Genomic DNA, 14,082 nt, shown 5'->3' with positions numbered 1-14,082 from the left:
CAACTGTTTAAGTAGCTAAGCACAGAAATGAAAGACAAGTTTGGGGTTTTATAATGGTTGTAAGGTGGGGCGGAGTCTTCAAGAGTGGGGGGACACCGGCTACCACACAAAGAATCCAATCAATGATGTATCTGTCGGTCGTTCGTCCTCATTTCCAAGATGACAAAATCCAAACTGACCAATAAAAATGAAAAAGTGTGGGGTTTGCAGTCCAAACAGCCTTCATTCCCATAGATCCTCCTTCAAGTCCACAGCCTGAAACTACTTTTGTGGAGTTGTTCATACACCGCAGCCTTCGACTCAGGCAAAAAAGCACATTTGGAGAGAGAAAAAAAAAATTAAATCATTTTGATTTGAAAGTATATGGAAATTTTAAGTTATTATTAAAAGATGTATTTTTAATTTTAAAATTTTATTTTATCATAGAAACACACTTTTTTTGGTTGTTCATATCATGCCTATCAATCATCATTTACTACTGGATTGCCACCACCTTTCATCCCCTACCTCATATCTATGAGGTGTTTTACATCTTTTTATTTTCAAAAATATCCTTATTAATACTAATAATCAACTTAAATGAAAATTTAATTTTTTCACCTTTAATTTCTATATCATTAATCCTTTCATTAAGGTTTTAATTACTTAATGTAACAAAAATCTATAATATTCATAACTTGATTTTGATTTCGAATTGAAATTGCCCTCACAAACCTATAAAAATAATTGGACATGCTCAATTATGAAATTGCTCTCAACCTAAAAAATAATTGAAAATTTAATCTTTTTATTTACTTCTAATTTCTATAAGTTATTTCAACAGGGATTTAATCACTTATCGTAACTTAACATAATGGAAATATGCATGTTCATAACTTGATTTGGATTTCATATCCAGATTCAATCTTGAAACTACCTCAAGGAATTTCTAGGGAAGACGTTAATGTTTGTGGAGAAACCTCTCAAATTGGGCATTCAATTTATTTTTTACCCTTAGCTTAATAAGAAAATGGATTGAATGCAATAGGATCAAACCTATGGGAAGTTAGGAATGATGGAAGGGAATAAAAAATAAAAAATAAAAATAAAAATAATAAATAAATAAGTAAATAAAGATGAAGTCTCGAAGAACCAAATTCCAAATGAGTAAATTCAAACTTGAAAATGATTTTTTTCTCTCCAAGCCATACATACGACTTTCCATAGAATTCTATATGTATCCATGAGATTGAGTATGAAATTCTATTTGCTCACTTTACATTAAGTATCGGTTTCCTAATTTTCTTGGTACGATTGGAAATCTTATATTTTACATATTTGTAAGATTGAGTCCTTGGATTTTCGAAATAGTGTAAAAAGAAGTGTTTCAAATCATTGCTATTTGATTGGGACTTGTTCTAAAAAAGTCAAGGCATCCAACTTCTGCATGTTGATTTGGACTTGGCGACAACTCTAAGAGTCTGTTTTTCCATCTGAATTGACAGGCTCAAATGGTCTCAAACATTGTCAGAGGCCAATGAGAAAGACTGTAGATCTTAAACATCGAAAGTGGATGAGGCCTCACTGTATATGATAACATTATTAGTTGAATTGGATGATGGCCTAACATCCGAACTTGCAGATTCAACTAGCACAATTGCCTTCCTATCACATAAGTAGTGACATTATGCCAGCAGTCCGACGTCCCTTTCGAACCCTTCTGAGAACATGGCCTATGCCTGCTCAAAAAGCTTGTCTTTACATTAGTTTTTAGGTACCTCATCCTCCATCCTATTTAACTAGTGTCACCCATGATCCACCGATCTGATATTTATTAGTCTGAACCATGGAGTCTGATCTAATAATTATTATATATATAGAGAAGTTTGGTTTTGATAGAAGATTATTGCAAACTATTTTCTGATTTAGAACAAATATGAAAAATAGTTAAGGTCTATTTGGAACTCTCCTACAAATTAGTTTTTTTTTTTTTTTTTTTTTGTCTTTCTTAATAACAAATTTAAAGTATTTTAAATTATATTTGAATGTTTTTTGAGAAAATAAATAAAATCTATTTAATATTTATATTTTTTTTACAATAAAATGCATGGAAATGAATCATTAATTTCACAAATATAATTTTTAAAAATAATTTTTAACAAAATAATATAAGTCAATAATTTTTCTATTAAGAATTTTTTATTTCAATATATATATTTTAAGAAAATATATGGAAATGAACTATTAATTTTTTTTATTTACTTATAATTTTGCTTAGTTGCCCCATCATAATTTACGGAACACCCTTTATTTTTTAAGTTTCCTATTAATTGTAATCCATTTTTTGTACTTCATTTTATTTTCATTACTTTTTCGTTTTTCTTTTCATTATTTAACTAATATAAATTCTTTAATTTTTATGAAACCTTCAATTTTAGTTCATTAATAAATATTAATTTTGATTTATTGAATAAAAATGAAGAAAAAAATGCAAATAATCAATTAATTTTATATTAATAATTAAAATGTAATATTGATGTCTCTTACATACATGTTGTCTTGTCTTTCTAAATCTTCATCTCTTAGATCTAATCCAAGGTTCAACAATCATATTCTTCTCTTAAGTGCAGACCAAAACAATAAAGACAGTAAAGATGAGACATGTGATGTAATTCAATAAGAAAATTGAAGAAAAAAAAAAAAAAAAAAAATTTACCGTCTTTCATTCTCAATTATAGTAGCCTAATACATCTTGAGTGTACTATTAAGAGTCACTTGCCTAATTTTATTTCATACGGAGATTCAATTTAAACTTTCCATATCAAAATTTCAATGTTTTCAAAAGGAGAAAAAGTAACTGACCATGCCTTATTAAATATGAGATTCCCCTTCCCCTTTTTAATAGGCACAAATTAAGTGGTCGTATTTCACACTTATAACATATTGAGTTCAAATTTTGATTTATATTAATATTTATATGTCCTTTTATAAATATATAATTTTTTTGGTCATTCTTATAAAATGGGAAATCCTTTCCTTTTTTTTTTCTTATGATAATTATTATTGTTATCCATTGGATCCTTAGGGCTTTGAACTAGAGATGTTTGCAACGCTTTTGATAATCTTATTTTCTTTCCTTGTGTAATCATATTTCCTAAATAAATTTTTTCATCTAATATTTGATTAATTTCATATTTTAAGTATATATTGAGAGGTTATAACAAGATTTTAAAAATCCCTTTTAACTATTTGTATCTTATTATTTACAGATAATGCTCAACTTATGTGGTATGAGCTGTTTTTCATTTTTTTTATTTCCAAAAATACCCTTATCAATACTAATAATCAACTTAAATGATAATTTAATCTTTTCATTTAGTTAGAGTTTTAATTACTTGATATAATGGAAACCATTCCTAAAGTTATTATCACAGACCTAAAAGGTAATTCAAAATTTAGTCTTTTTAATAATAATAATTAGCTTAAATGGGATTTTTCTTTTATTTAGTTAAGGTTTTAATTACTTGACTTAACGGAAACCATTCCTCAAATTATCATCACAAACCTAAAAGGTAATTTAAAATTTAATTTTTTTCATACTCATAATCAACTTTAATGAGAATTTAATCTTTTCATTTTGTTAGGCTTTAATTACTTGACATAACCAAAATCATTCTTAAAATTGAAATCACAAACCTAAAAGGTAATTAAAAATTTAACTTCTTTCATTTACCTCTAATTTATATTCCATCAACTGTTTCAATATGAATTTAATTTAATGTTCTAATTACTTGACTTAACGGAAATTTGTATATTTATAACTTGATTTTGATTTTATATTCAAATTCAATCCTAAAATTGTTGTCAAGAAACTATGAAGGAAAATGTTGATGTTTGTGGAAACCTCTCAAACTGGATATTCATCTTCGGCACAATAGTCTTCCGTCCCTTCCAACACAACATATGATTTTTATCAGTCTCAACCATAGATTTTGGCTTATTTATAATGTGTATGAAGAAAAGTCTGGTTATGATTGGAGATCATCACAGATTGTTTTTTCGATTTGGGATTTGAAATTAAGATGAAGGACAATTACGGTTTGTTAGGAACTTTTTCACAAATTAGGTTTTTTTTTTTAATAATAAATTTGAAGTGTTTTAAATCATATTTGAATGTGTTTTGAGAAAATAAATAAAATATATTTAATAGTTATATTTATTATTATTATTATTATTATTATTATCCTAACCTATCTTTCATTTCTTCAATTAAATAAATTAATTTTTTTTTAAAAAGATTACATGAAATATTTTACTCGTAATAGTGATTTTCATTCATTTTGAGATATTTAAATCCTTTATACTTTTATATTTAATTAAATAATAATAACACTTATTATATTATAGATAATTATTGAATAAAAAAATTTATTGCTCATTTATATTATTTATTTAAAAAAAATTAAATTTTATTAAGAAAATTATAACATTGTTTTAAAAATATTAAGATTTTGATATAAAATTTACCAAAATGAAGAAAAAATTTCTATTGAGATTTTAATTGTTTTAATTTAAAAAAAAATATTTTTAGAACAAAACATATTTTTCTTTTATATTTTTTCCGTGATTGAATAATTTGATATATTATATATTTTTCTTTTATATGGAATTATTTTAGTTAATTTGGATGGTATTTTCTATCTTTCCAAACAAAAATAATAATAAGTTTTATAAAATATATAATAGTTTTTAAAAGCTAATTAAAAATATAATTTTTAACAACATAATATAAGTCAATAAAGGAAACCAATCATTAATTTTTTATTTATTTACTTGTAACGTTATTTAGTTACCCTATCATTTGCGGAACACCTTTTATTTCTTAGGTTTCCCAATTCCAATTTTTCTTTTTACTTTATTTTATTTTCATTACCTTTTCCTTTCATTTTTCATTATTTTGCAGCTAAGGCTTTTTTTTTTTTTTTTTTTAACAATTAACTTAGAGAAATCCTATATTTCATATGACCAGTCAAGTTTAAAATTGATACTTAATAATGAATTAAATCAGATCTATATGAATATGTTTTATTCCATATATTCGAAGTATATCTATGAATAGCCACATGGATAGTTCAATGTGCTCATGAGCGTTTGACCTTGAGATGTGGATCATCCAAGGCACATTAACATGGTGTACTCCTCCCATTCAAATTAGGGTTTGAAACCAAACCGTTTAAGAGGATAGATGGGGTAATTCAAGTGAAATCCAATGTAAATCCAACTTTCTATGGTTAAATTCTTTAGAACTTGTCCAAGGCAAATTAACATGGTGTACTCCTCCCATTCAAATCAGGGTTTGAAACCAAACCATTCAGGAGGATAGATGTGGTAATTCAAGTGAGATCCAATGTAGATCCAACTTTCTATGGTTAAATTCTTTAGAACTTATCAATGGGTAGAACCTTTTTGATATGAATAGTTTATAAGTTTGAGCGTAAATGGTTCTTATTTGGACATCTTGTTTGGGCTACTGGGTTTATGTTTTTAATTTCTCGGCGTGGATATTAGCAAAAAATTTTCTTGCAACTCGTCTTTTTCCTTTTTTCATAGTCATACCTTACATAATGAATCTAATATATTTGATAGGTATAATAATAATATTATTAGGAGGTACTTTAACTATTGCTCAAAAAGATATGAAGAGAAGTTTGGCCTATTCCACAATGTCTCAATTGGGTTATACATGTTAGCCCTAGGTGTATATATATACATGAACACTTTGTTTGGAAGAATTGATTTTTGTTTTGTTTTTAGTAATTTTATGAGAGGATTTTATTATTTTTGTTCTCAATTTAAGATTATGAGTCTCAAATGAGTTATAGGTTTTTAAATCACAAACAAAGGTTATTGAATGAAGTTTCTAAAGCTTCAACACCCAATTTATTCATTGAAATTGAAAAATTGATATTTAAAAAAAGCATTCAAAGTCTTTAGAGACGGATGGTAAGAAGGAAGACTATGAATACTAACATGTTAAATGAAGTTATCATCCATAAAATAGAACAAAATTGTCGTACGCTTCTTCTTCAAATTTCAACAGAATAGAAATATGGATGAAACATTTTGTCTTAACCATCTTCAAGATTGAAGATAACCCACCCACTATATTGGGGATATTGTTTTTTAATATCACACCATACAACCTTATATTAATTTATTATTGTTGTATATTCTCTAAATGACTTATTAATGTTTTGTTTTTTTTATATACCTAATTTTAGTGATAGGTTTGACCAATGGAGTATTTTCAATTTGAACCATCATTCAATATGAAGCAGGAAAGAAATTTAATTACTTGGCTCGAAGGTTTAATTTTTTTTTTCCTATATTTATATATTCTTTTCCTTGTAATAATTATTATTAACTTTATATATTCAATTTACTAATATATCCAAAGACCAAAAATTTGGGGCTAGAAAAGGAAAAGAAAGAAATAACAACAATTAAAAATGGAAGTGAGGCCTTGGCATTTCATAGAAAAATGAAGATGTCGGTTATGGCGGTGGGGGTGGTAACAGTGGCGTGGTGTTTATTTTTTATGGATAGGTATGTCTTGGGGGAAGATGATTTTCAAGGTTTGTTGGATTTGGAGGAGACTCCCTCCCCAAATCCTCTCATGGTGGACCTCACTCTCATTCCAGGAGCTGCTGCTAAAGGAGCTGGTTTGTTTTCATTTCTTCACGTCTTCTACTCTCTTTGCTTCCTTTCTCTATCTTCATTAATTATTATTACCACTATTATTATTTTTCTACTTATACTTCATCTACTTCCAATGCTACAGTTTGTTTGGATGGAACTCTACCTGGTTATCATTTCCATCCGGGTTTTGGATCAGGTGCCAACAGCTGGCTCATTCAATTGGAGGTGTGTAGATGGGTTCCCAAGATGAATTAATTTTCTTTCTCTTTCACTGCATTGGATCCAAGCTTTTAGATTTAAGATGAGCAGGACATTCTCACAATCCTGAAAATTCTATATGGGAAGAAAGAAAGAAAAAAAATCTGAACTTCTAGAGGTGAAGCCTGTGACTACACTGAATTGGGTTTCTTGATTGCAGGGTGGGGGTTGGTGTAATGACATAAAATCTTGTGTTTTTCGCAAAGCAACTCGCCGGGGTTCATCCAAATACATGGAAAAGACATTAGCCTTCACGGGAATACTAAGCAATAAAGCTGAAGAAAATCCTGGTCCTGACTCCAATTATTGATTCCCATTTCAGCAATGGCTCTGCTTGTTGCTTTTACTCTATATTCTCTTAAGATTTTATTCATGGTCCTTTTCTCCTTTCTGGTGCAGATTTTTTCAACTGGAACAGAGTCGAACTTAGGTACTGTGATGGCGCATCTTTTAGTGGGGAAGGTCAAAATGAGGTAGGTGAAAGCATCTAGCCAGCCAATCATAAATTTTCCCTAAAAAATTGATATTTTTCATGGCATTTAAGATTAGTCAGTCTGAACTCCACCATGGAGGTGCTGTGATTAGGACACCAGCCTGCTAAATATATAAATCCTCTAGCTTTAAATTTTCTTATTATTAGAAAAATTGTAATGAGCAGATGATAGCCTAATAATTCATTACTTTCCACTGGACTTTCTGTAATTGGATTCTATGATTATTGGTACCCTATCATCTACTCAAACGTAGGACTTACTAAGATACCATTTCTTGAAAAAATTCACGTTCATATTTTCTAGAAAATCATTTCCTGTTTTTGTCTGCAACCTCTAGAAGTTCCAAAAAAAAAAAAAAACTTGCCTTTCCACAATCAGGGAAGTTGATTTTTCTTAGTGATAAGCAATTGTATCAGAAGGGAAAGTGATGTGTTGGGTTCTTTGGGGTTTTTTGTTCATTGTTAGTATTAACCAATTGTAGCTGATGTTTGTTGATTCTGTTCTCAGGCTGCTGGACTTTATTTTCGAGGACAACGGATCTTTGAAGCTGGTATGGAGGAGTTAATGTCAAAGGGGATGAAGAATGCTGATCAGGTTTTGCACTTGGCATATTCTCTAAGCTCATCTTTTCAATTTGAATTTCTTGTTATTCTATTAAGACAAACAAATGTGGTTCAGGCTCTTCTTTCTGGATGCTCTGCTGGGGGCCTGGCGTCTATACTACATTGCGATGAGTTTGGCGATTTATTTCCTAAAACTACAAAAGTGAAATGCCTGAGTGATGCAGGGTTCTTCCTTGATGTGTAATTTTCCATCCTTAATTATCGTTCAAATAAATTCGATTAGTGCATAGCAACTTCATAGGCTTGAAAATATTGTTCTCATTAAGGGTTTTGTTTGGATATTAGAACCGATGCAGCTGGTGGGCACACCATAAGGAATTTTTATGCTGGTGTAGTTAGCTTACAGGTAACACCCATCAACTTCTTTTTAGTCTCAAGACTTTAAAATCTTTGGCTTTTATTTAGTAGAATGTTTCTAAATCTTTTGTCACTTCTTGGATATGTGTTTTCCGACTCTTGATTATAATTTGAAAGGTTTAGTTTTGATCATGGAACTTGTATGAAATTTTAGGGAGTAGAAAAGAACCTGCCAAGCACTTGTATCAGCCGTTTCGATCCAACTTCGGTAACATTCTGTCTTCTCTTGATTTTATTTAATCCCATGAATCGGATATTGCAAGAGAAATGATGCTAAAAAAATGAGATTTGCTTACTTTTTCCTAGTGCTTCTTCCCTGAGAACTTGATCGACAACATTAAGACCCCGCTCTTTCTGCTCAATGCAGCCTACGATACATGGCAGGTAACTTCTATTCCTGACAATGTATGATAATTTCATTCTCCTCGGATAATCCCTTGAATGATGGGTTAATTTGTCCTGGGCCCTCAGTTCCATCAAAGTTTAGTTCCATCAAGTGTTGATCCCCATGGTGAATGGAATGCATGCAAATCAAATCAATCCAATTGTAATTCAACACAGATCCAGCTTCTCCAAGGTAATTTGTTCATTTTCTTTCAATCTTTCCATGTCCCTGGCATATAATGTGGGAGCACCTAATGAGATCTTCTTTCGTTTTTCCTGTTCTATGAAACAGATTTCAGGATGGAAATGCTTGATGATGTCAAAAGTTTTGCAAGGGATGATCAAAATGGGCTCTTCATAAATTCGTGCTTTGTTCATTGCCAGACTGAGAGACAGGATACTTGGTTTGCTGATGACTCTCCTCTTTTTGGAAAAAAGGTATGCCATGGATTTGATCCATTCATTTTGACGTTCTCCTTCCATGATTTAGAGAAGAATTAGTTTTTAAGTTTCATGGCTTTCAACCCTCTCATTTCCCTGTATGGTTAAGGACTAGGCACAATAGGAGGCATGGAAATTGAACTCTAAATTAATTCAATTTTCAATATTGCAGAAGATTGCAGAGTCTGTTGGAGACTGGTATTTCGATCGAAGACCCGTCAAAGCCATCGACTGTCCATACCCCTGTGACACCACCTGCCACAACCAAGTCTTCAAGTGAGCACAACCTGCCTACCAGCTCCTCCTATGGCTTCTCCTTCTTCCTTCTTCCTTCTCCCTTCTCCCTTCTCCCAATTGCCATATAATGTAACATATCTTAAGATAATAAAGCCATCATGTTATTAAATGAATTACTAGATGCTACAGGACTTGCCCATGTAATTCCCAGAGGCTTCAAGTCACGGAAATGAAATTTTTTTCATTCCAAACAGTACTGTTTGAATAGCTAAAGCACAAAGCAAACCAGCAATTGGGCAAGAAGGAAAAAAATAAATATCTGGATCAAGATCCAGTCACAAAGAAAAATATCAAACCGTGTTCCAATTGATGTCCATGCTGTCTGGTGAGTCGTGACATATGAAAGAAATAAAAAAAAAAAGAAAAAAAAAGAGAAGAATGGTACTAGATTAGAAACTAGAAAGGGAATGCTGTGGGACGTCACCAAAGTAATAAAGGGGTCCTTTAGCTGCAGGGTGGGCAGCTTTTCCCATTATCATTTACCTCCAAAGGTTCACATGGAAAATTATGTGTCGTGAACTTTATACTTTTTGAACGCGGATCCCATGGTTTTGCAGGCTTCTGTAAGTGGGGAATTCAGTGAAATGATTTTGTCGAAGAACTCCTATGCATGGCATTTTGGAACTACTAACTACTAACCATTCCTTTCATGTTGCTGTAAAATGTTAAAAAAACCTCTCCACTAATCTACACAGATGCAGGGGAGTGGGGTATATGCAGAATATCCAGAATCATATTTACAAACTCTCTCTTTTTTTTTTTTTTTTTTTTTTTTTCCTTTTCTGAAGTTTATGCTCATGTACTCTTCCTCCATCCATGGCGGAATATTTACAGCAGGGAAGTAAAGAGGATCCCAAAGAAAAAAAGGGAAAAAAAACATACAGAAGAAGCCCTTCAATGGGCTCTCTTCTTTCAGAAATGGAAATCAAGAAGCAATGCAGACGCAAATTCCCTCTTTCACCCCCCACAGAAGCAAAAAAGGGGAAAAAATTTACAATCGGGACAACAAAAAGTAAAGCATTAGAATGAAAACTGTAACTGGGTTAGCTAGCTGCTGTGGCGGGAGGTGGATGCCAGCGCCACCGCCTGTGCCCATACCTTGAGCCGGGCCTTCACGTCTCGTGGGTCGTCACCTGAATTCCACAAGTGGGAAGCCCCGTTAGATGTTATGTGAAAATAGGGATTTGTGTGAGGAGATGGAGGAGCGTGGAAGTGGGTGGCTTACCAGGGCTGGAGATACGCCAGGAAGCGATGGGGGAGTTGCCACCACTGCTGGTCTCGAGGGTTGATCCGGAGATGGAGATTCGAGTAGGTATCTCCAGCATGCGTTCGTGTTCCAACTCGAACCCCAGATCTCTACAGGCTTTCACTTCCTCCAAGTCCATACACAGCGATCTTCTCCCTCCTTTTGGCCTTGTTATCACCACCAAGCCAGCTCCCTCGCTCTCTCCACTAAAGCTGGTGAATCCGCCTCCACCGCAGGGGACGCTGCCGTAGCCCTCCTCCTCTTTCTTCTTCCTATTATCCCAAGTCATCTCCTCCCGCTTCTCCCTCACCACCTTCGCCCTCCTCCTCTTCATTCTATGTTTCAAACTACTCTTCTGAGCTTCGTTCTCGCTCGCGTACTCTTTCACCCCTACCACCTTCAACAAACCGCCTCGGTTCCTCCTCCGCGGCGGCGTCGCCGGCAGCGAGTAACACCCCGGTTCCTTGTCTGAGTCCGACAACAGGCCACCCAGTGCTTCCTTCCCCTCCTTATCATCAGACAGTTCCTCGTCGGCGTCTCCGTCCGAGCTCTCAATCAACATCATGCTCGTCCCAACCCCATTAGCGTCATCATCGTCTTCATCAAGCGACATGGAATTCAAATTGCACATAGAGAGCCTAGACAAGTTGTGAGGATGTTGCAGCTGTTCATACCCACATCCATACCCATATACATACCCATCATCAGTATCATCACAGTCATCGTCATGCGAAAAAAAGCTTTGATTTCTCATCCTCTCGGGAGAAGCCATGAAGACGATGACGCTCGCACCAGTAGGACTGTTTGGACACGGAATTGAAAAGCCACAGTTGGAAGAAGCTTGTGGACCGCTCCTTTTTTTTGTGATAAGGTAAACTTTTGCCCTCACCCAAACGCCCATATTTATACCGATCTCCCCTCTTCCAATTCCCAATCATACCCCCACAAGTTCGCACTGTACCAAGGCGTGTTTTGGTAATAATCCACGTCCCCGCATCAGCACCCTGGTCCAGTGTAGAGAGTACGTGGGATGAAGAAATGCACGTGGCGAGGACGGAGGATTGAGGTGCGGAATCTGCTTTAAATGTGGTGACTGGGGAGAAGGTCCCACTGTACACAGCCTCAGGGACACGTGTTACGCCCTTTGTTGCTGAGTTAGAGTGATTGGATGACGGTTACGACTCTTGAGGCAGCATGTGTGAACACAGTGAAATATGAGAAAGTAGTCACTAAGTTTTCCCCTGGAGGCGTTGATGTCTACTCACTCCACCGCTCATCAGTCATCCCTGGCACCACCCTCGTCTCTACCCAGCCTCACTCATCTCAACCTTGAAAAACTTAGTGTGTCGAAGCTGTAGCTGTCAAAATTCCCATCCTTAATCATCCAGAAAGTACCAAACAAATCTGGAGAATTGTGTTTTGAATTAATATTTCAAAAATTAAGATTTTATCCATAAAAATTATATAATTAATAAAAATAATATAAAATATAAAAAATTTAATATATCTTTTAAAACTATTTTAAATATTTTCTATAAACAAACTTTTTTATCTTAATTTTTTAATAATTATTTGAAAATTTATTATTTTTTAAAAATTAATTTAAAAAAATATATTCTAAAAATATATCATTTAAAAAAAATAATTTTATAATATTTTTAGTTATTTTTTATATACATAATTTTAAAAATATATATTTTTCAAGATGTTTGATTTTTAAATAATAATAATAATAATAATTTATTTTTATTTTTTTTAGAAAATGGTGTATTGTTTTTCAAATCATTAAATTAAATTAAATTTGATTGAGGTTTATAAAATAATTAAAATTTAAATTAATGTTTTTCTATTTTTTTCATAATCAATAAATGTCATTTTTAGAAAAAGAAAAAATTTATATCATTCTTCTTCATTTTCACATTTTTTTTTCTAGGCCTTTAGTTTAAATTATGAATTTATATGGATTAAAATTTAATTTTTGGACTCAATTAGATGCAAAACATAATTATTCCAACAAATTACTACTATTTAAGATATTATAAAAAAAAATCATAAATCATAATCATTTTTAAATGAACCAAACACGTGTTCAAAAAAATTTATGGACCAAATTAGTCCTTTTCGTGCATGATATAAAAATTAGGTTGCTTTTGAAATTCATATATAAATTAGTCCCTTTAAATCCATGTCATTTACTTTACTTTATCCTCACTTTTGCCCCCCACTTCTCTCCATCTCGTTCCTTTTTTTAATTCAAAAATAAAATTTTAATTATTAATTAAATAATAAAATAATAAAATAATAAATGATTTAATTTAAAAATAAGTTTTGATAAAAGAGCTATTTATACTCAAAATTCAAAATTCAAAAAAAAAAAAAGAAAAAAAAGAAACACTATGAATGGCAACTCTCTCTCTCGGTGCTATCGGAAGATATTGGTGGTGGGAAGTTAGGTGGATCCGTGAAGTGTGTTCCTTGAATGGTAGTTGGGTAGGCGAAGGTGTCTTTTGTTTTAACGTTATTTTTCTCCTTTGGTCAAAGACCGTTAGGATTTATCCATAATCATTAACGTAAATACAAATCTTCTTTAAGAAAAGAAGATAATACCATTTCTCTACATTAAATTAGGCAGATACTACCTTTTCATATTCTCTCTCACAACCAATCACCAAACGAATGCGCCCACGCTCCTCTTTTAGAAGATCAATTCACGCCACGATTGCCCCTGTTTGGTGGCTCATCATCACTCCTGTTAGAAGGGCAGTTTAGGGATTTGGATGAGGATGATGATAAGTTGATAACTATTCGGATTTGAAATAGGTCCCCGGCGGGCCAGGTCCGGACTTTAAGCCACGTAGGACACGACAGCTGTCCTATCCTCACTGACACTCACTGTCACGCTCTACCCCACTACATAAAACAAAACATGGGGTCCACTTCAGCACCACCAATTCATCAGAACCCACGTGGCACCTCTTTACCCTACGCATCATCATCGCCTTCCCACCCCTTATCCCGTGTCCCCCAGAGTGGGTCCCGACATTATTATAATTTTGTTTACCTTATCAGGCCGTCCGGCGTAGCTCACCGACCGTTGATTTTTTGACTGGTCTTCTTGATGGAAATGGTTCCAACTTCCAACCTGACTTAGATTTATCGTAATAATAATAATAATAATAAGAAGCCACCATCGGCGTTTGGATGGAAGGAAAACTGGGGTGTCTTTCTCAGCCTGAGCTGTACCATCCGAATGCGAAATGAGTTGAAGCCTCAAACCATTTATTAATTGTGGTCTAGGGCTGGA

General features: G+C 32.9%; 2 protein-coding genes across 2 annotated transcripts; one reads left to right on the top strand and one right to left on the bottom strand.

The window, feature by feature from the left end:
- The first annotated feature begins 6,528 nt into the window (after positions 1-6,528).
- LOC117918286 (pectin acetylesterase 3-like) lies at positions 6,529-9,723 on the top strand. Its single transcript, XM_034834805.1, has 12 exons — positions 6,529-6,701; positions 6,821-6,903; positions 7,097-7,226; positions 7,336-7,409; positions 7,938-8,024; positions 8,109-8,233; positions 8,339-8,399; positions 8,565-8,618; positions 8,717-8,794; positions 8,882-8,987; positions 9,087-9,232; positions 9,408-9,723. Exons 1-12 carry the CDS (start codon positions 6,536-6,538, stop codon positions 9,513-9,515), a joined length of 1,218 nt encoding a protein of 405 aa, XP_034690696.1. The 5' UTR covers positions 6,529-6,535; the 3' UTR covers positions 9,516-9,723.
- A 91-nt stretch (positions 9,724-9,814) lies between these two features.
- On the bottom strand, positions 9,815-11,694 carry LOC117918287. The gene is made up of 2 exons (XM_034834807.1): positions 10,758-11,694; positions 9,815-10,665 (listed from the first exon to the last, which is right to left on the bottom strand). Exons 1-2 carry the CDS (start codon positions 11,677-11,679, stop codon positions 10,580-10,582), a joined length of 1,008 nt encoding a protein of 335 aa, XP_034690698.1. The 5' UTR covers positions 11,680-11,694; the 3' UTR covers positions 9,815-10,579.
- Between the last annotated feature and the right edge of the window lie 2,388 nt (positions 11,695-14,082).

Source organism: Vitis riparia, chromosome 7 (assembly GCF_004353265.1).
Source record: "Vitis riparia cultivar Riparia Gloire de Montpellier isolate 1030 chromosome 7, EGFV_Vit.rip_1.0, whole genome shotgun sequence".
Taxonomy (NCBI): Eukaryota; Viridiplantae; Streptophyta; class Magnoliopsida; order Vitales; family Vitaceae; genus Vitis; species Vitis riparia.
The sequence above is the reverse complement of the archived record's forward strand: the minus strand, read 5'-3'. Positions and strand labels throughout refer to the sequence as shown.

Excerpts from the sequence above, each read along its gene's own strand:
- LOC117918286 (XM_034834805.1), top strand. The coding sequence starts at position 6,536 with ATGGCGGTGGGGGTGGTAACAGTGGCGTGGTGTTTATTTTTTATGGAT. Across the intron at positions 7,227-7,335 it reads TAAAGCTGAAGAAAATCCTG|ATTTTTTCAACTGGAACAGA; the intron begins GTCCTGACTCCA and ends TTTCTGGTGCAG. Across the intron at positions 8,234-8,338 it reads GCAGGGTTCTTCCTTGATGT|AACCGATGCAGCTGGTGGGC; the intron begins GTAATTTTCCAT and ends TTTGGATATTAG.
- LOC117918287 (XM_034834807.1), bottom strand. The coding sequence starts at position 11,679 with ATGGGCGTTTGGGTGAGGGCAAAAGTTTACCTTATCACAAAAAAAAGG. Across the intron at positions 10,666-10,757 it reads CTGGCGTATCTCCAGCCCTG|GTGACGACCCACGAGACGTG; the intron begins GTAAGCCACCCA and ends TGTGGAATTCAG.